The following is a 22,586-nucleotide window of genomic DNA, read 5'->3' on the forward strand; positions in this document are numbered from 1 at the left end:
CTTGTCGGAGGCGCAAGGTCGCTGTTCGTGGCAAGGATGATTTAGAACATGAGAGAGGACACCCTAAGTGGCCAGATAAATTTGTGGCACCTTTTAATGGCATTTGAGCTCAACACATCAACATGGAAGAGAAAGGTAATGAGACCTTTCATCTCAAGCTTGAAGGATCTTCAGGTGATGTGGAGGATCTAACAAGTGGTCTTATGCTGCAAATGCATCGTGCTTGTATCAAAGAGATGCAATAATGCATTATTTGCAGATATATATATATATATATATATATATATATATATATATATATATATATATATACAGTAGAGATACTGTATATACAGTCATGGAAAAAAATATTGGGCCACCCTTGTTTCTTCAGTTTATTGATCCATTTTAATGCCTGATACAACAAAAAGGTACATTTGTTTGGACAAATATGATGATGAGAACAAATATAGCTCATAAGAGTTTAATTTAGGAGCTGATGTCGAGCAACTTCCATGGTTTTCCTGAAAATAATTGTACTGCCAAAAAATTCTTATTTTTTCTCTATTTTTGTTATATTGTTATTGTTATATTTGTCCAAACAAGGGTACCTTTAGTTGTATCAGGCATTAAAATGAACTATATATATATATATATATATATATATATATATATACATATATATATATATACTGTATATATACATATAAACTTTCTGAGTCAGCAATTTATAGCAAACCATTAAAGTAAAATAGGCTGTTCATCAGCTGATCAAAAGTTTAAGACCACAGTCTTTAAAAGCCCAAATCTTGGCAAAAATGTGGATTCAATGTAATTTTCTGTCAGGTATTCACACTGTCATGATCGTTTGAAGGCAAAGGCAAAAAAAAATGTCTCTCTTTGAACGTGGTCGGATCGTGGAGCGGTGTAAGCAAGGCCTCAGCGTGCCACTGCTGCTAAGGTTGGACGCAGTAAGAGTAATTTGAAACTTCTTCAAAGATTTTGAGGGCTATGGAACAAAAAAGTCAAGTGGTTGACCCAAGAAATGTCACCGGCCCAAATGAAGGTTGTTACTGGTGCCAACTGCAGTCCAATAACCATCAGACGGAATCTGTGAGAAAAGGCTTTTAAGACGAAAAAATGTCTTCAAAGACCTCGTCTCGTTCAACACCAACAAAATAGCTCGTTTGGCATTTGGACGAGAGCACCAAAAATGGAAGTTGTGGAAGGTGAAAGAAAGTTTTCTTCTCTGATGAGAAAAAATGTAACCTTGACATTCCTGATAGCTTCCAATGTTACTAGCATGACAAGGAAATCCCACTCGAGATGTTTTCCACACGGCACAGTGAAGGGGGTGCCATCGTGATCTGGCGTGCATTTTCCTTCAATGGAACATTGGAACTTCAGGTTGTGCAGGGGCGTCAAACGGCAGATGGCTATGTTGGGATGTTGCAGGGGCTAGCCATCATGACTGAAGGCCCTCGTCTGTCTGGTAATGGCTGGGTTTTTCCAGAGGAATAACCTCCCGGGTGTTCCGCTGATCTAAATCCAATTGAGAATATTTGGGGATGGATGGCAAGGGAAGTTTACAAAAATGGACATCAGTTCCAGACAGTGGATGCCCGCCGTGCAGCCTTCTTCATCACCTGGAGCAACATTCCCACTAGCCTCTTGGAAACACTGGTATCAAGCATTTCCAAACTCAATTTTGAGGTGATTAACAAGAATGGCGCAGCTACTCATTACTGAGTCCTTTTTTTGAAAATTGTATTTCTATGTTAGGGGGGTTTCAGGGTTTTTTGAGCTACAGTTTTAAAGCTTTATATATATATATTTGCCTTTTTACAAAATAAAAAAAATATCAAAATATCAAGGTGTGTGTTTGTAATGTACTTTATGTTTGTAATTTTACTCTGTTTATTGTTGTCGTTGCAGTATTGCAGTGGTGTAGAACTGCAATGTGTCATACTGTTTAAGATATAGATGTATTAAGATTTTGCTTCTCATGAAGCGGCATAAAGTCAAATATAACATAGATCTATAGATCATAGATCTTCAATTACAAACATAACGCTAAATCTAAATAACGCTCCAACTTCAAAACATCAATAGCTTTGTAACAGCAGAATTTTTGATACACCGCTTGTATTTAATTATTTACATGTACCGAATGAACTGGCCTTTGAATGTATTTATTTATCAATTAATATTTGAATTGTAATTTATTGCAACTCATGAAAAACAACAAGGTAAGATTACACAATTCAACATAACAGTGTCACATTTTTGTAAGGAAGCCATTAAAAAACCTAAAATAATGCAGCAGTTGTTCATTTGGATGATTTAATGCTGAAAGACTTTTAGAATCAAACATGTTGTTCCTGTTGATGGTGAATCAAACAGGTGTGGAATTTGTTTGGGATTTTTTTTTGTTTTGTGTTGTTTTGGATCCATTAACTTTGAATGAATGTTTCACTTCCAAAGACAAAATCAATGGTGAGCTCTGAGGAAAAATCTAATCTAATACATCATTCCCGCAACAAGTTAACAAGTCCACACAAATACAAACCAATGCAGAGATATCTGGCCAATTTTGTGAGCATGGATCTAATTCTAGATTTCACTCTAATCAAAAAAGATGTAATTAATTAATCAGATAATTCCCTGTCACGCATGGCAGGACACACATCTGTGCAGCCGTAACTGGGAGAAAGCAGAGCTGTGCAGCTCCACTGCTCCCTGAAGCTGCCTCATCAACAGCCCTGGAATCCAAAGCGTCTTTTCAAAAAGAGAAAAAAAAATAGGTCCAGCAGTCCCAGAGATAACCTCCCTCAGCGTGCGAGTATAGTTTTGGAGGGCCGCTAACATGTGAAGCTGTTTGAGGTAACACAGACGACATGAGGGAGGAAGCGCCTGTACAAGGCAAACATAAACTGTGCCACTTCATCTGAAAACAATGGGGGACAGGACACCGAGTGTGCTCTCATCCACATCTCCATTGTCTGCCCACCTCTTTCACTCCTCCTCCGAGCATGGAGCATAAGCGGGGTGAAAGAAGCAGAGGAGGGGAGTGAAAGGGGGGAGCAGCAGAGGGGGCAGCGGGGGTCTGGCTGTGTTCTTTCTCCTCTGTCTGTGTGCGAATGCACAGACGGTTCACTAGTAATTTGATGTGTGTCCCCAGGGACATTTGATGGATTAAAGCTAAGCAGCTCCATTTCGCAGCACCACCTGATCTTCCACTGCCTGTGCCCCATATAAAGGCTGGCGTGATTGCTGATCTCAGCTAGTCTGACAGTGTCTCTCTCTCCCTCCCCTGCGCCTGTCTCCATCTCTTCTCCTCCTCACTGGTCCTTTAAGCCGGCTGCATCACAGGAGCTATCCAGTGCTGAACAGGATCACTTTTATTTATTTATTTTTCATTTTTCTGGGGGAAGCTGGGGGAGCCAGAGTGCATTACACAGCATTGCCCTCAGCGTTGTTCACCACTGGTTTTGCATTTTTTTTATCATCTTATGTTTTTGGCCACCGTCTTCATCACAAGGATTACCGTGAAGCCAGCATTAACCCGTGTGCTCTCTCAGAAGGTTTTTATTTTTGCTCATGCGTTTTCCGCCGCTCTGTGTTATTATCCACTGAAACATGCCCCGTTCGTTTTTGGTGAAGAAGATCAAGCTTGATGATTTCTCTTCATCCAATGCAGCCACCAACAATCATCATCACCACCTGAACGACTCGCTCACTTTTTCAGGCTCCATCACAGACTCGGTGACCAGCCTCGGTGTTCGTCTGAGTGAGAATGGTGAGTTAACATGCCTCCAGTTTGCCCCGCTGCAGACATAGTCAAAGATGTGTAGAGTGCTGATTTCAGCATGCCTGACATCGCCACACTTAGCACAGATGGCATCCTCCTTTGTTTTTGTGTGTGTGGTGAGATAGTCAGCCAATAACATGTTCGTAGCGTGTAAATTAATAGGAGAGTCACAGGCAGCTAACTGGTATTTGATTCAATATCCCGAATAATCTTCCCCAGCGGCCCCCCCACCCCCACCCCCACCCTGCTCCCAGACTTTTATTTTTTGACTCCAAGTGAAGGACAGACACAATTCAGGTCACAGCCACGGATTAGCTTATGTAAATAGGGAACAAAACGTGTGTCTAATCACTTGTATGTGTGACTGCGACAGCCCAGCACAAGCTCACTAGCTCATTTTATTTGGTCTTCGTGTGGGTTAACACATTGATGGACGTGAGAGACGAGTATTGGACGATACATTTGTCCTTAGCTGTTATTGTCCTTGAGTTCCCATCATGGTCCGATCCTCCCTTGCCCCCCTCTTCCCCTCCAAATGGAGCATGCACAGTCTCCCCACCCCCATCGCTCGGCTACATCTTTCTCTTCCTTCCGGGCATTTGAAAACTAGCAGGGGTTAGAGTTTCAGCCATGCAGGCCCATCGCCACCACAAAAGACATCAACACGCTGTACAGTGCAGCCTCGAAGGAGGTTGAGAACGATAGGAAAGAAAAAAAGGAGAGTAAAATGGTCAGCAGCAAGGTCTATCACGTGAGGTTTTACAGTAAACAGGAAGAAAGGCTCACACTACGGCCAACACTCAGCTCGGACAGCCTGAATGCCACTCCACAGTGCCGAGAGCGACCTTCACTTTCACGGTCTGGTTTAAGATCATCGCTTCCATTTTGTGGCCCCGTTCAGAGGGCCATATGTGTGCCTTTGTTATCATTTGTTTGGATATCTTTACAGCGAAGGAGGCGTCACAGCCCACAGATTAATGCTGCTAATGCCCACCTGTTATTCAGCCGAGCCACACACAATTTCTGGGAATTTTTGATGGATCAGCATTAGTGCAGATGATCTTTATCAGAATTAAAGTAGGATCAACTGACTTTTTCATTGGATTGTTAAATTACAAAGGCTTGACTGCATCAATAAAGTCAAATAGAGCTTTTCTCTTCAGGAATGACAAAATATTCTTTAGCTTGTGATATAGATTGCTTTCCTTCACTATTGTTGCTCTATTGTAAATGTAAGCTTAAAAATTAAATAAATGTTTTTAAGCCAAGCCTACAAAAGGTAAACAGATGAATTACCAGGAGATGTCAAGCATCAGCACTTCTGCTGTGCCAGGAGATTTTCTTCCCCCATTGTGGAGACATTTGACTTGAGTGTCTGTCGACAACAAAGAGGGCTGGCTGAGAGGGTCCATTAATTACATGCTTGCTTTGCATCTGAGGAATGAGTCTATGAGGCTGTAAAGGCTGATACAGCCAGTGTGTGTCCTAAATGATGAGCTCCATGCCTGACCTTGAGTGATTCAAACGCAGTAAACAACTCTGATAAAGGAGACCAATATCTCACATCAAATAAGGACCGTTTGTGCTGTAATCTGGCAAACGTGGCTGGTAATAATCATATTAAAGAACTGTAGAATTTTTCAACAAAGACTTAAAAAAGATACAATTTTTCGTCATTCATCCATCTTGGTATGTGTTGCCTGACAGCCAAACACCATCTGGGTGGGTCAACCCATGCAGTGTGCACAGGCCTGGTGTTTGCCTATCGCTGGTGTTCATAGCCATGTCTTTCACAAAATCGGTGTGTAGACAAAAAGTCCTTGGCCATAGAGACATTGTCATCCAAGAGCACTTGAGCTGATTTCTTAAAGGTTTTTTTCAAGGCACTTGAGCATGCTCGCTGCATTAGACAGGTGACCCTCTTCACAGACCAATATACGTCTCACATTGTCAGTCCTCAAGCAAACCGGGCTCAATAAACTAGCATTGTTCTGCACTGATACCTGATGTATTCCCCTTGCTGTTGCTGCCCTCTTGCAGCATCTGCACTATTTTACACGGGATAGCCTATTGATCAGTTCAAATGTTTGAATTTCATTAAAAAACCATCAATAGTCAATTTCCACTGCTTGCTGCACACGGTGCTTAGGAATGGCATTTTCTGCAGCTATGCACCATGCCTCTCTGGAAATAAATTCTATCTTGTTTCTGCATTCAAATGATCTACCTAAATAATCAAAAGGTATATTTCCCCTGAAGGTAACCTGCAAGTTGAATGCATTCAGCTCTCCAGAGTCACAGCATGAGAATGTATTGAGTTCTTTTCGGATGCATTTTGGTTGCCAGCAAGCCTTTTTAGCTCCTCTGGCACGAGGCTGTTTCAGGAAGGAAATGAGAGCCTTGAACGATGCCAGCAAACATTTCTCTCCGAATTCAGGTTCTGTACTGACGGGGCACTTTGAAAAATCGCATGCTTTTCTGTATCACTCTTAAGCGAGGAAGAGTTCCCCTACTCCTTGAAGAAGAGCATAAAGCGCAAGCACCTGTGCATACAGCTGCACGTAGCCATACATAAAAGTACTCCCAAAGCAAGCTATGCTCTGCGTTTGTGCCTGCCAGAGCCTTCATTTACCGATCATAAGCATAAGCTCGAGCCATAGAGTGTCAAAATAACAATTCCTTAATTTTAAAAGGACATTAACATGCATCTTCAACTACTGGTAAATTTTTAGTAAGCTATCCTCTGTGGGAAGTTGTGACCTTCCTCAACGCAGCTGAGCTCATCAGGTTTTTCCTGCATGACTGCACTTTTGCGTGTACAACCTGTGGGATGCGGAAGAAATGCAATTACCTCTGTGTGGCTGTTTCACTATTTCATCCAACATGATAATCATGTAATCAGCGGCATGTCACTGTGTCCTCATCCATCACAACTGCTGGCCAACTGTGTTTGCGTGCGTCTCTTTACCCAGGCTACATCCAGGATTACATTACACCATCTGTATACCAGGGGGAGAAGAAGATGGAGCACAAGCCGGTGTCAGACCCGCTGTACACCCACGTGAGCAGTGGCGGGGAGTACTGTGACCCCGACCTGAAACAACCAGACAGCCCCCAGTCAGGCATGACCGCCAGCGGCTTCTACAGCGGCGAATCGGAGGCCCTGTCCGAGGGTTACACCATGGATGCCTTCTTCATCTCTGATGGGCGCTCGAGACGAAAGGGAGACGGCGAGGGTCGCGAGGGAGATTCGAGAAGCAGCAGCACCAACGCTGCCGTGCAAGAGAGGGTGGTGGGCACGGCTCGCCACACCTGCAACGAGTGCGGGAAGACGTACGCCACGTCCTCCAACCTCAGCAGACACAAGCAGACGCACCGCAGCCTCGACAGCAAGATGGCCCGCAAGTGTCCCACGTGTGGTAAAGTGTATGTGTCCATGCCGGCCTTGGCCATGCACATCCTCACCCATGACCTCAAGCACAAGTGCGACGTGTGCAGCAAGGCCTTCAGCCGGCCGTGGCTCCTCCAGGGTCACATGCGCTCACACACAGGGGAGAAGCCCTTTGCTTGCGCGCACTGTGGCAAAGCCTTTGCCGACCGCTCAAACCTCCGCGCCCACATGCAAACACACTCTGCCTTCAAGCACTACAGATGCAAGCGCTGCAATAAAACCTTCGCTCTCAAGTCCTACCTGAACAAGCACTATGAGTCAGCTTGCTTCAAGGGCTCTGCAGACGAAGACGACTCTGGATCAGACAACTAACAGCGTGGAAGTTGCAGAATTTTGAACCCCCCGTTATAGGTTCACAACTGGTAACCCCGATCACTCTGCCTTCCATGCCTTTTTTCTTCCCTTTTTTTAGAAAGCAATATTTTCACTGAGATTATGAAGAAGCTCTAATGAAAACGGCAAAGACAATTTCAGAAGATGCTGGATTTTTTTCCCTGCACAGTAGCTAATCGTCCACAGACAAATACAATCATTGACCTTTCCCAAATAGAAACTGTAGATGATAGTTGTAGACATAAGCAACGTGCTCATGCGCTGGCATGGGCTCAACTGAACACACATATACACACATTCACAATTATATACGAGGCCTGGCATGTGAATTTTTATCAATGACTATACTAATATCAATAGTAATAATATTTAGATTCTTGATATTTTATAGCAAATAGTAATGAGAAAATGAACAAAAAAAACCTAAAAAAGGACAGTGTTCTTTTGTTTTTTAGAGACAAAATGACCTCTTGTATTTTTATGCTGCTTTTTATTTGCTAAGAATTGAATTCTTTTGCAACTGCCAACATGAACTTTTTATGAAAATGTGAACAATAACAGTATTTGCAAAAAAAAAAAAAAAAGAGGGGAGATCGTTTTAAAAAGGTTAAAAGACAACCCCCTTTTTCCACACCAATGTTATTTTTCTATTTGATTTTTCTAAAATTATTTTTTTGTGCTTAATATCCCTTGTTAAAAAAACATCTTTGTAACTGTGGGTATTTCAAAACATTTGAAGAAGCTTTCCATGATCACAGGCCATAGATGGTTCAATTCTGTAAGAGCTAAGATGTGCAGCAGGCCTGTGTAACAGGTCTCACACACACAAGTCTTCTGACGCAAATAACCATAGAACCAGAGTAAGAGGTCATCATTTTAGGAGTCACGTGTGGTTTATTTGTCTATAGCAATGAAAATACGCTGTTCTTCCTCCACCTGGGTGGCATACGTCTGGCTGCCTTTTGGTGCGTCTGTCAGAGAATGAGCTCTCCTCACATGAAGTTTGAGTTTTTACTCGCCCGCCCGTGCGACTCCAAGTTAATGCTACTGACTCGCTCACCCTCAGTTACAAAGTGACTCTTTTATATGTCGCTCCCAGCTCCATCCATTCGTTAGCCGCATCTAATTATCATGTAAATACTTTATTTATCTATTTATTTATTTATTTTTTCTATTTATTGAAGACTTGATTGCTATGTATTTATTTATTTATTGTTTATAGTTTCAAATAATCCGATGAACTTGTAAGATGCTGCTGCACTTCAAAGAAAATGTTTATATGCATGAAAACTGTAGAGAGTCCACGGGACTTAGTTTTTAAAGAGGAACAATGTACAGTATCACTGCAAGCGGAGGTCCAACTTATGAATGCAGAGCTACTTTTGGTTTATCGTGGCAATAACTTCACTGACATGACAACTGACGTGTTTAACAATCACAGCTGTCCTGTTTTCACTCAATTTAGGGCAATAAAAAGAAACGTCAAAATATTCTCGATCTTGTCTCTAAAAGTCTGACGCCTCCTCAGGACCAGAGATTTTTCACCCCCTAAAATAAAAATATCAAAAAAGATCAATAAACGCCCAGAGACAGTCATCCTTGATACAGATGTAGTGTTTCATGTTTGATCAAATTATATTGGGGTAATGGAGGCGTGATCATGTTACACCAAGGTTTCAAAGGTGCAAAAGCAATAATGATGCTGGTGCAGTGATTTTTTTCTACTAAAGTGCTACAAGAAACAAGCCAAGTGGAAGAGGCTGCTATTTTATATCCTTATTTTTTTGTTGTTGTATCTCGTGTTTTGCAGAGCTGCCGTATAAGAACAGTGAGGGACTGTTGTGAGGGACATTTTGGATTTGACTGCTAAAAGTAAGAGAATATTTAACACAAAGTACCACACTGTCCATTGCTTATTTATATGAGTGTCCACATCAAAAGTGGCTGTAAAAAAAAGTCCTATCTCAATGGGAGTCGTCTGAGCAGAGAAAGTTTTCAAGACTGGGCGAAGTGACACAATCTAATGCACATCCAACTCCTCTGTTATTTGTCCCCGACAACTCCCCCACACCCAATCAGCCATCTTCATCCCAACTGCCTCTAAACAGACGCACAGAGGATGAGATGTGCTGAAGTGGGATTGGCGGAGGGCGGCCGAGTGTGGGAGGATAACAGGTGTTTGCAGACAGACTGCAGATAGGAAGCGTAATTGAGTTGGTGAGCAACCTCCAAGGGGAAGGTCAAGCACCAGCAGGCAAATGCACTGTCAGCTATTTGCATATTCCAAATGGATGAAATGATCGCAGTGACGGCGAATTTGAACACTACAGAAAAGAGGCGTTTCCGCTCTGTTTACCCGTCCGCTACATCCTGTCGACGGCTGTCTAAGCAGTACAGCTGAATCACTGCGTGAGAGCATCCAAACCACCTGTCTCCTATCGCCACTTGCACAACACACCATTTGGCACGTCTCTGAATTATTGAACTTTGAACCGACGCACAAATCATGACTTCCGACAGACTCTTGTGTATTTTGGAGTAGGAGAACGATAAAGTGTTTTCAAAGCCTGGCAATTTAAGGATACAAGCGCTGAAATGAAGAAAAGCAGGCCGGACAACGGTCACGGCAGACACTAATTACTGAGGAGGAGGAGGCTCAACTTGACTCTTGACTTCCACATTGTGACCGAACGCGGCATTGTTCCTCTTTGACAATTTTGTAAATAGATTTGTAAATATATCACAGCTATAATATGCATGTAGACATTTAATTGCCCTTTTTCTACCCATGCTGTCTTTCTTTTTTCTTAAAAAAAAAAAAAGGAGACAAAAACTGGTATCAATTACAATCTGGGTGGCCACACGAATCAGGGAGTGTCTTCATATCCACACTATCCGGAAGTTACAAACAAACACATCAGTGTATTCTCAAAGAATTGATCATACTCTGTATCTGTTTTTTTCCCCTTCTTGCTTTCCTTTATTTATGTGCGCAGCTCGGCTGTGCAAAGAGAAGTGCCAAAAAGTATGATTTCCATGACAAAAGCCTTCAACATATGGTTGGCTGCTTGAAACCTTCCATATGGCCCTCAAAGGAAAAACAACTGATTAAGATTTTCCACTTTCTCGCTCTTTCTCTCTCTATTTCTCTTTCTCTCTCTCTCTTTCTGTCTGATATGAAGAAACGTAAGCCATGATTGCTGAGGGGTGTTTTGATTTCTCTTGTTCTGCGACAATTTATGATGACAACAATAGCAATGATAACGTTAATAAAAACAATAGCACAAGCAACCTGCACGTCTACTTTTATTGCTTTTTAAAATAATCCAGAACTGGAGGGTTTTTTTTAAATGTATTTTGGTTCACACGCAGCAGAAACCTGTTGTTGTTTGTCTTTCCCAAGTCATTTTTTCATTTTTAGCACAGCTGGCATGACTGCAATCAACAATATTTGGATTTTTTTCTCTCAAGTAACCACTTAAAAATAGAAATTGGCTGACCCATGAAAAGGTAAAAATGCTCAAATATGAGAACCAAATCGGGTAATGAGTTATGCAATTTATGTAATCGAATGAGTGTTCAGCTGGTGTGAAACACATTGGGGGAAAAGTGGACTCTTCAAGAAGTCTTAGTCAACATTAACTCAGTAGGTAATTATGACAGTAATGCGCCTTCAGCTGGCGCCTCCTCTGTCATTGTTTGAGAGGTTTTAAGGGCTTTATTGTCAATTTACTTAAAATTTCATTACTAGGAGGCACACAACTATCCTATTGTTGTTCAGAGAGGCTGTCTTGGATGGGAGAGAGAGTGACGGGCTGATGACGCTTTGAATAAGAGCTTCTGAGACGCCTGCATTATAAAAAGCCCAGGCATCTGTTTTAAGCTCTTCCTGGTCATTACATTTTTAATGGGACATTGATTTTATGCTGGAACTACTCTTTCTGAGTGACTCCATAGCTGGCGGAAAATATGGAACAAAATAAAAATGAATCATGACAGCAGACAGGGATTATTATTCTGGGCTTTTCTTGATTGGTTTCTAGGGAATATACAACACTTCAATTGAATCGCTTGTGTCCTTCAGCGTCCTCTAGCAGCTCTACAGCATCATAGCTGAGCAGTGCCAAGACATTCTTGCCTTCCATGTGTAAAATAAGTGAAGCTGTTAAACTAAAGGCACACCAAAAGGGTAAATACTGTCACCGCCTCTTCTAGAAGTCAAGTTACTGTTTTAAATGCAGAAACAACAGGACGATATGAACAGTGCTCAAACGTCACCCTGCCACGATGCCCCTTATAAGGTTTTACGAAGCAAGTAAATAACCGCCCTTATTACATGGCAACAGACTGTAAAATGGGGACCCGTGCAATTCAATTACATCACCAGCGTGTGCAACAGGAGCACCGTGAGGAAGGTGGGGAGGCTATAGCCCTGCATGCACATCAACAAAGACTGCCGCCGCCTCCTGCTGCCATGCTCTCCCAGAGCATATCAAGTAAATTATTGAAACCAACCTGCAAAATTGAGAGCGCCATGCTCGCACTTCAAAGATATTGACCTGAGGACGCATCATCGTTTGAGAGAAGATATGAATACTTGTGAAGGAGGGAGCAGGTCGCTGCAAGGTCACAGGCCTCACGGCTCAGATCCATCCACAGTGTGAGTGTGCTCAGCCTTGATATTCGATATTGTATTTTCCAACTGATACTTAATAATACAAGCCATCTAAGCCCATCGTATTCAAATATTCTACAAACAAACCATACAACCCTCCCCGTATGTAAAAACAAAGTGCAGCTTAGAGCAAAAGATGTATACGACACATTCTCTGAATCTGCAAAGATGATTACAAGGATCTTCTATATTATATATAAGTATATTTTGAAATAGTTAGTCTTAAGTGAAATGGCCATTCATGGTTTAAATTTGTACATTATTGAGGTATTGATGATGAAAATAATCTTGGATAACATTTAGTCTTTCCTTGGTTGATACTTTACAAAAGCATATTGAAAACCCCCCCCACAAATATCATGTTTTTATTGAGCGGCTCTGATATTAACTGCAATTGCAACCCATAAAATGATTTGAAGAGGAAGTCATTTTGTGTTGTTATAATAATACAGATAAATAAACACATAATAATATTGGCGAAGTGCGGGAACTTTGGAAATCCTAGAACAATTATTTTCTGCTGATAATTAACATGGGAAGTGCCTTGAACGTCTTCTGCTTTGCTTCGAACACACGCCAGCTGCAAAGCATGAAGCTAGGCTATAGTTATGGGGCCAAATTGCTGCACATGAATAAAACTTTATTTAATTATGTATTGATATCTAAAAATCACACCGTGTCCAAATCATCCCGATTGTTATCACTGACATGAATGTTTTGTAAGTGCCACTATTTTTCATGAAGTGAACATTGTACAGTCATCATTTTCACATGTTTTTTCATCCATGCGGTGGTGATGGAACACTGAAAAAAATAAGCATTTTTTTGAGAGCACCTCAACTTTAAATTTGGACTCCCTTGTCGCTGGTTTTTAGTCAGCAGATTCAGCGAACGAGTCGTTTCAAATAACGATTTCCATTAATGTGCCAAAATTCACACAGGTCAAATTAGTACAGCTAGTCTGATAAAACAATGCATGCCAACACAATTGAAGGAGGCAGAAGTGGTAATACTTTCACTTTTTGGAAAATGGTTAGGTTTAGTAGATGGTTGACTCAAATAGCTCACTTGCAACTGGTATCATCTACTTGTACACAGACAACACAACCACAAGCATCTGATTGGGCGATCGATCAACAGTTCAGCTGACTAATTTGACAGGTCAACATTTTTGGCAAAAAGGTGGAATGCACCAAAATGCAAAGACTGTCCTGCATCCTGCCAAAAGTATCTGGAAGAGGAGGCCAGTCCAAGCAGCTGTAAGTGGCCCTTTCAGGAGTCTGCAGTGACTTTGTCTGTGCACATTGTGCATCACAGGAGAGCTGCTCATTAAAACCTCCATTCCTCAGTGTTTCATCAAGTGAGACTGCCAAGCTCTTTAACTCACTGTTCTTGATGTTTGTGCTGTTTGTGGAAAACCCATCTGTTTCCTCGTCTCTCCGTTGGCACAGGGTCCACCTCATCCGTATGCTACGCTTTTTGAAGTCGTGTCGGCATCGCATTTTCATGCATCTAAGATATCCAACTTGTCATCAGCACTCAGGCAAAAGTCAAGGGTGGCGTGCCTTAAATAGCATCCCTTCCTCTTCATCAAGAACAAAGAAACAAACGAGCATAGCCAGGAACAACACAATTTAGGTTCTGTTGAATTGTTAACATGAATTTGAACGTTTGAGACAATGGCATTTCATATTGAGGCTGAGTAATCAAGTCTATCAATCAACAAATATTGTTATACAACTCATGATCAGGATTATTATCTCTATTAACTTTATGGTGAGTATTACGATTTTGTAAAACAAAATATATACATATATGTGTGTGTTAATGGCCACACAGTGTCCTAGTAGTAGTCCTAGTAGACCTGGGTTCAATTCTCCGTTGGGCATCTCTGTGTGGAGTTTGATGAGCCCTGCGATTGACCAGTCCAGGGTGTACCCCGCCTCTCGCCCATAGTCAGCTGGGATAGGCTCCAGTATACCCCCGTGACCCCTAGTGAGGATAAGCAGCGTAGAAGATGGATGGATACATCCATATATAAAATATCATAACAATAATATAATATAACTATACTATACTGTATCCATAGTGATTCACTTGTATAGTTGGTTAGTATACTTTATCTGTATCTGTTTTGGAATGACTGGACCATTACTATTTTACTATTTTTCTTTGTGAGAGGTTATGAGGTATGACCATGAGACCACTTTTTCTGTGGTGAGGTCAAGAGTGAATTTACTTCAAGGCAAGGAAGACCATTATAAAAACAGAGATCCCATTCCAGAGGGAGATGCTGTTGTAGCGCAAATCATTTCATCGGCATGTTTATCCAGTGAGAGCTATAAAACAATCGGCATCGCTGAACAAATCAGCCTCACCTTGGACAACAGCAGCATCCGCCGCCGCTAAACACTGTTGTGAGTTCAGACACAATCATCAATCACAAAGCTGCAGTATGAAAAGTGAAAACCGCCGTCGGAATCATTTTCACTTTAAAAGCATGTCAGCGTGAAAGGAAAGGTAAAAGACGGTATAAATAAATATAGCCCATTTCTGGCAGGTAATTTTCTTCAGCTGTTCAAAGTGTGACAATCCCACGAGGACTGGAAATCTAATATTAACAGCAAATCATTATGTGGGAACTGTTCTTGCGTGACCTGCGGCTGCACCTGTGTGACTAACTCGATTGGAGTAAATGAGAGATGTTAGCAAGTAGAACGCGCTCCGCTTTGACAGCAGAGGGTCGCACAGAGTGTAGTGGGACTCTGATGATTTACATGTCTATATGCCTTGATTGACGGGCTCTCCTCTTTTTGCATGTGAAGCTGTTTACTTTAACTCGGGAAAGTATGTACATGCTGCATTCTGACTGACACTGAAGGATTGGCTCAAATTGATGTTGAATAAAGTAGTGAATGCCCCGGGTTGAAATGCCAGCATACATATTTACTATATTTACTTACACAGAAAAACTAAGTCTTGCAGCCAGCTTCACACTCCAGCCTTTACAAGATCAGGTTTTCAAGTACTAAGGCGAATAGCCGAATAGCTCTTTAAAAAGTTAAAAAAAATCGAACAAGAATTCTGGCGGAGCTGCGCCATTACATGAATATATTTTGTTCAGTTTCATCCTGCCAATAGTATATAATGTAGTGATACCACAGTTAACGATTTGACTATATATAGCGCTCCTTTATGTTGGAACTGATTCCCATGTGACCAATTAGTCGTCATAAAAGGCGCCACCGTTGTAGTTCAAAGTATTTGTAATAATTCAATATAATGACCTGCCTCTCCTGTCCAAGAAATCATTTTTAATTGTCTCATTATAAGACACTGTAGCTATGTGTTGGACATAGCAATGGTTGTGTTTGTACAGATCTTTTGAAGATTTACCTGTGCAAAGCCGCAAACCCAGATGTCCTGTTTGTATAACTGCCGCAACCCGCTTGTCTCTTTGAAATCCCTGCAATAGAACATTACTAAGTTAAGCACTTTGAAGGCGTACGGCCGTATCATACAACAGTCTACAAAACAAAACAAAAAAAATGACCTCATTAAAAAAAAGTTACAGGATGGAGGGTTTTGGGGCGGCTCTTCTTTTAGATGAATTGCTGTTGTGAATTTCAAAGAGGCACGCTGGTTTATATTTTCACTTGTAAATGAAACACCAAAATACAATGACTGCTCACAAAACAGCAGTTAAATGATCACTGCCCTATTTTATCAGCTTTTTCCTGCTTTAACCCGGTGGTCAGGATTGTTTAAGGGTGCAGAAATCACAATATAGTTTAAAGATCATGAGCACATGTGGATTATAGAGTCCTGTCCAGGGTTAAAAATAAGGCCCTGGATGTGACGAACTCTGATGCCAGGGTTCCCACACGCCGAATGCCCTGACAGCACATCACCGCCACCCTCATGCACCTTCACTGGCTACCAGTCAACTTCCATAGTACGCCAACTCCTAGTTTGTCACAAATCCCTCCTGACCAGAACCAGGAAATATGACCATGTTAGTCCAGTACTCAGTTGTCTGCACTGACTTCCTGTCACTCACAGAATAGACTTTAAAACTGCTCTGTTTGTGTGCAAGTCCATTCATGACCTTGCACCGAAGTACATCTCTCACATGTTAGAGCCATCTCAGGCTCTGAGAAGCTCAGGGAGTGGTCTCCTGCGGGTGCCCACAGTCAGGAATAAACACGGTGAGGCTGCATTTCAGTTTTATGCTGCCGAAATCTGGAAGTCTTAATGTGCGACAATCGATGTGCGATCGATTTTATAAAGTGATTTTACCCTTGTTTTCTGTCAAGCACTTTGAATGATTTGAAATTGTGTACGAACTGTGCTCTAGAAATAAAGTTGTTTTGCCTTGCCTCTTCCTGAAGGCTGCAGTCATCCGATGCTGGCCTGCTCTCAATTCCGCACACAAAACAGCAGTTTGATGACAGAGCTTTCAGTGTCACAGCCCCCTCGCTGTGGAAGTCCCTCCCCATGGACATCTGCGATGCTGCTTCCTTGGACATTTTTAAAACATTCCTCAAACCCCACCTGTTCACCAACATTACATTACACAAGAAAACTATTGTACCCCCTATATAAATTCACATATCCATCCATCCTATACATACAACTTCCAGTGTAGAACTCAGCAGTATATACAATTGAAGTCATTTACAGAACAACTACACATTGTAAAAACCATATCAGCCAGACCACTTATAACTTTGGCAACCTATACACACACACACACACACACAAAAACTACTCATTTGGCCGCTTTGCCTCGTGTAGCGAAGCCAAAGTCTGTTTGAGATTGACAGTGATAACAGCCAATTAAAAACTTCGCTCAAATAGTCCACGCCCGTTACGCCCATCGCGGAAATAAATAACAACGAGCAGGAGGGGTGTTGTAGCAACAGAGCACCTCTGGTCCACTCTGGTTTGTGTGGAAAAAAACAGTTGATGATGACGTTTCAGTGTGATCTTAAAACAGACGGCAGCGGGTCTACAAGTATTCACTCAGATGGTCGGCAGTCGTGCTGGGTAGACGAGGCCTGGTGAAGCTTTGCAGCACATTACCCATACTCTATCGATAGGCTGTGATGCTCAATACTGACACCTGTTGGATGTTACAGGGTGCGCATCACTGTTGTGACACATCAGACTCATCGATTCCGTCGACAGTCTCTGATGGTGTAGAGGTACATGCTGCTCCCTTGCAAGGCACGTTTAATCCAACCATAGAAAGCGTCTTTATTTAAAAAAAAAAAAGGAGCTTCGTAATGGTGGATGGGACCGGCCCAGTCTGGAGCATAAAGTTAATCGCCAAATTTTTGTCCCAGTCCACCCCTGATTGCAGGCAATATAGTTGAGAGACTCAACTGACATATTGATTCAATGACTATATACGATATTTAAATTATTATATGATTAAATTGTTAAATTATTGTATTATTTTATATTTATATATTTATATGTATCTTAATCCAAGTTCAAAATAGCTTTCAATTATATAATAATGAGAGTGCATGCGTGGGTTTTCTCCGGGTACTCCGGTTTCCTCCCACATTCCGAAACATGCATGTTAGGTTAATTGGCGATTCGGAATTGTCCAAAGGTATGAATGTGAGTGTGAATGGTTGTTTGTCTATATGTGCCCTGCGATTGGCTGGCGACCAGTCCAGGGCGTACCCCGCCTGTCGCCCGAAGTCAGCTGGGATAGGCTCTAGCATACCCCCGCGACCCTAATGAGGAGAAGCGGTATAGAAAATGAAAATAAATTAATTTAATATCAATATTGAATGAAAAAGGGAATTAAAGGAAATAAAACCAAATTGCTTATTTGCTGCTATAACATCAAAATGGTCCCACACGGCGGAAATCTTTATTTTCTTTCAGTCTCCATGTCACACCAGATTAAATGGAAGAATTGTGCTTCAAAAGATTTGTTCGTATTACAGGGACGTTGCACTCCGATGACAGAAGTCGGACTCGCTTCCTTGTAAACACAGTCGGCGCCTGTCACTACGCAATATGTACTGGAAACGCAATCGGTTCTACGCATGTGCAGAACGCGTCAACGTCCGGTCGGCCTATTTTTCAGCAGCCACATGTTAGGCATGTGTAATGTACGCTATCCGTCGATCTATTTTATGGCAGCAATATACAGTATACAAAAAAATGATTAGACAACCCTTGTTTCTTCAGTTTATTGATCCATTTTAATGCCTGGTACAACTAAAGGTACATTTGTTTGGACAAATATAATGATGATAACAAATATAGCATTTAGCGACGTCTAGAACAGCCAATTGCTACTTTTCTTACTGAAAAGTTGGCAACAGTGACCCCGTAGTAATAAAAGTAAAAGAGTAAAAGAGTAATAAAAGGTTAGTAGTCCTTCAGGTTCACCCCAAATAAGATGTTGTCCATCGTGAGGGTGTCCTGTAGCTGGATTTTAGAAGAAAGCCAGTCCTCAAAGTCCTCCCAAAAGGTTTTACGTCTACATCAGAGCACTTCTGCATAATGGAGTTTCTATTTGAACTTACTGGATATAGACTGTTATTCAAATGATTACGTAGGGTTTTGTTTGGTATCTCTTTGTCAAGAAAGTGTTGTTCACTGATGTAGAGAACGGACCCATCTACAGGTAGTTGCCAGGAAGTTCATGACATTCCGATTGACGTCATAATCAGGGCACTTCCTCCGGTTCTGGAGGAGCAGAAAGTCCAGCGTCTCATCGATACATTGAAGGTAACAGTCCTCCGTCGGTTGATGCACTAAATTGATTAGCTAGAATTCAGTTTTATGCATTTCTTTTTGGTATACTTACATCAACAAACCGGCATCTTTCAAATAATGATGCTCCCTGCTGTATAATTGTTGTTTTTTTCAGGCATTTTTCTCCCGTCGATGTGTTCTGGATTAAAGGAACAGAAAGTGGAAATTATTTCCACTCTTTTGGAGGATGTCACCGCTTTGCTGCCTACCAGAGAATGAAAAGGCAGACTATCCCTGCCAAAGTCATCTAATCAAACATCTCAAACCTCAGTATTTACCTGGGCGCTTCAGCACCTGATCTGCGATGACCGTGGAGCTGTTAAAAGAAGCAGGAAGGAGAGGACATTCCCATGTCCTATTTCTCTTTGTCGCTTTGGAATGATGATTTCAGACAGTGGCTGCATAGCAGATGATTTTCCAGCAGGGGGCGGCAAAACTCTGCCATCAAATGCTTCCATTTTTACAATTAATATTATTAGTGTGACGCTAGTTGAACGTTTTGACAAATTAGTAATAGCACCATTATTGCTAGTGTGCAAGTGACATATCACTATTTATTCTTAACTGCTATAATTAGGGTTGCAAAGCGAGTGTGTTCAGTTTGAAGAGTGGTCTCAAGAGTTTGCAGCAGTCCACATCCTTACCCATGTAAAAAAAAACAATCCCTTGTAAAAAGGGTTGAAATGATGCAATAGTTTCTGATGTAATAGTAGAATTCAAATACATAAAGGCTTGTCTATGACCTATGACCCTCCCCTCACTGCAAGACATTTATAAAACTAGAGTCCTACGCAGAACACACAACCTCATCAAGGACAGCACACATCCACAACACTCATTATTCACACTCCTACCGTCAGGCAGACGCTACAGGAGTTTGAAGTCCAGGACCACAAGGCTGGCAAACAGCTTTTACCCACAGGCCATCAGGCTTCTCAACGAAGCACTCGCACACGCCGCACGCAACACACGCACACACTCATAGCACTTTATTTATTTATTTATTTATTTATATCTGTATTAATGTCTCTTCTGTTGTTGTTGCTTAATTTATTGGTATATGTGTTTATGTGTTTGTTTCTTATGTTCTTATTCTTTCTTGTGTTTTCTTTCTTTTCTTGGTTTGGTTTAGTTTATTTGAACATGAACATGAAGGTTACAATGGAATACATCTCGTGAATCATTTTTTGACAGTTCCACATGTCCAAAAGGAGTAGGAAGAAGCAAAGCTTATTTAATCCTACCCCCCATCCATTCTACATCTAGTACAGTACATGTAGTTCACTTCCTGGATTCCATGTCATGTTTTCAGTGATAGTCAGGATAACACATAATAGATAACGGTGAGATAACCCTCCCCCCAAAAAAAGAGAGAACATTCATAATAATGATAATAATGATGACAATACTAAATAAATAAATAAGAACAAAGCTTTTTTTTTTTTTTTTTTAAACACAACAAAGAAAATTAAAAAAAAAAAATAAATAAATAAATAAATAGAAATAAATAAATAAAAAATATAATTTAATTAAATAAATAAAAAATAAAATAAAATAAAATAAAATAGAAAATAAATAAATAAATAAATAAAATAAAATAACAAACCTGACAGAACAATCAGGACTCTTCTGCCTTGTATTTAGCAAACATCAACTGCTTGTATTGTTTTTTGAATTTGCTCATCTCTGTACATTGTTTGAGTTCTTTACTCAATCCGTTCCATAATTTAATTCCACACACGGAAATGCTGTGGGTTTTCAGCGTTGTTCTCGCATATAAATGTTTTAGGTTTAATTTTCCTCTAAGATCATATTTCTCCTCTCTGATTGAGAAATACTTGATTAGATTTTTGGGTAACGAGTTATTATTAACTTTATACATTATTCTAGCGGTTTGAAAGTGTACTAAATCTGCGAATTTTAATATCTGTGATTTTAAAAATAAAGGGTTTGTATGTTCTCTATACTTGGCATTATGAATTATCCTCACAGATCTTTTTTGCAGTACAGTGAGTGAGTGAAGATTGCTTTTGTAATTATTTCCCCATATCTCCACACAATACGTTAGATATGGAAATACTAAGGAACAGTACAGAGTGTGGAGTGATTTTTGATCAAGAAGATATTTTGCTTTATTCAATATAGAGATATTTCTCGCCACCTTTTGTTGTATATATTTAATATGAGATTTCCAACTCATTTTTTCATCTATTATAACCCCAAGGAATTTATATTCTTCCACTTTTTCAATATCCGTTCCATTAATTTGTATTTGGTTGTACGTGTCCTTTCTACTATTACCAAATAACATTATTTTAGTTTTACTTAAATTCAGAGATAATCTATTCTTGTCAAACCATGACTTTAATATGACCATTTCTTGGGAGAATGAACAGAATAAGATTTTCATTGCATGGTATAACTGCTGTTTTACCATGCACATGACAATAAAACTCTCTTGAATCTCTTGAATCTTGAATCTTCTGTAAGGAACAACAGTACTTTTTAAAAAGGTGCACTTAATAACCAGTGACTACTCAATAGCAGACATGGTCTTTAAAGCTGCAGGTGCCTTCAAAGCCCCAATAACCTTTCCATGCTAGATCATCCAGAAGCTACCAAATCTGCAACTCTAACCAAAATTCACAAAGAAAAGCTGTTGCAGTGAGAACATAAATATATGCAGCTACCAGTACATTTCCTAACAGTTTTTTTTTTCCCCACAACTGCACAGCGCCGTTATTATTGAAATGCATCACCAGTTGTGTCAGCAACAAGTCATTTGACTTGCATTAAAGTTATGAAAATTACTAAATTATTTTGATTTAATGAATTAATTTGTCAAAATTGGGGATTGTCAGCAGACGGTGATAAGACTTCTACAGGGCGCATGCGCTTCATCCATCTCTTATGCCACTTATTCTCACTAGGGTCACGAGTATGCTGGAGCCTATCCCAGTTGACTTCGAGTGAGAGGCGGGGTACACCCTGGACTGGTCGCCAGTCAATCACAGGGCACATATAGACAACCAACCATTCACATCATGGACAATTTAGAATAGCCAATTAAGGTAATGTGCATGTTTTTGGAATGTGGGAGGAAAACGGAGTACCCGGAGAAAACCCACGCATGGGGAGAACATGCAAACTCCGCACAGAGATGCCCAAATGAGATTTGAACCCAGACTGTGTGTCCAACATGCTAACCACTAGGCCACCGTGGGGCCCGCATGCACTCCATATACAAATAAAAGGTAAGACCACAAATGTTTTTCAGTTTATTAAAAACAATTAATAAATGGGACGAACAAGTACTGAAAACAAAACTTTTAACAAAAGTGAATTCTTCTTTTCTTGAGCAACCAGTATTAACATCAACAAAAAGTCTAAAGTCATCAGTGCCTCACCAGCCATGAACCTCACCGCACATCACAAACTGCAGTCACTGTCAACTGCAATCAGTTTTGCAGTTGAGGCGTTCTACGTACAAATGCATTCCACTTCAGTCATCCAAAACAACATTATTCAGTGTTATTCTCAAAGCAAGTAAA

General features: G+C 40.8%; 2 protein-coding genes across 2 annotated transcripts; both read left to right on the forward strand.

Moving 5' to 3' along the window:
* Nucleotides 1-3,266: 3,266 nt before the first annotated feature.
* On the forward strand, nucleotides 3,267-12,009 carry scrt2 (scratch family zinc finger 2). Its single transcript, XM_054795111.1, has 2 exons — nucleotides 3,267-3,778; nucleotides 6,763-12,009. Exons 1-2 carry the CDS (start codon nucleotides 3,619-3,621, stop codon nucleotides 7,551-7,553), a joined length of 951 nt encoding a protein of 316 aa, XP_054651086.1. The 5' UTR covers nucleotides 3,267-3,618; the 3' UTR covers nucleotides 7,554-12,009.
* A 4,372-nt stretch (nucleotides 12,010-16,381) lies between these two features.
* On the forward strand, nucleotides 16,382-20,477 carry srxn1 (sulfiredoxin 1 homolog (S. cerevisiae)). The gene is given in 3 exon segments (XM_054771845.1): nucleotides 16,382-16,457; nucleotides 18,905-19,025; nucleotides 19,151-20,477. Coding segments are annotated over 3 exon segments (390 nt in total). The 3' UTR covers nucleotides 19,344-20,477.
* The last annotated feature ends 2,109 nt before the right edge of the window (nucleotides 20,478-22,586 follow it).

Source organism: Dunckerocampus dactyliophorus, chromosome 1 (genome assembly GCF_027744805.1).
Source record: "Dunckerocampus dactyliophorus isolate RoL2022-P2 chromosome 1, RoL_Ddac_1.1, whole genome shotgun sequence".
NCBI lineage: Eukaryota > Metazoa > Chordata > Actinopteri > Syngnathiformes > Syngnathidae > Dunckerocampus > Dunckerocampus dactyliophorus.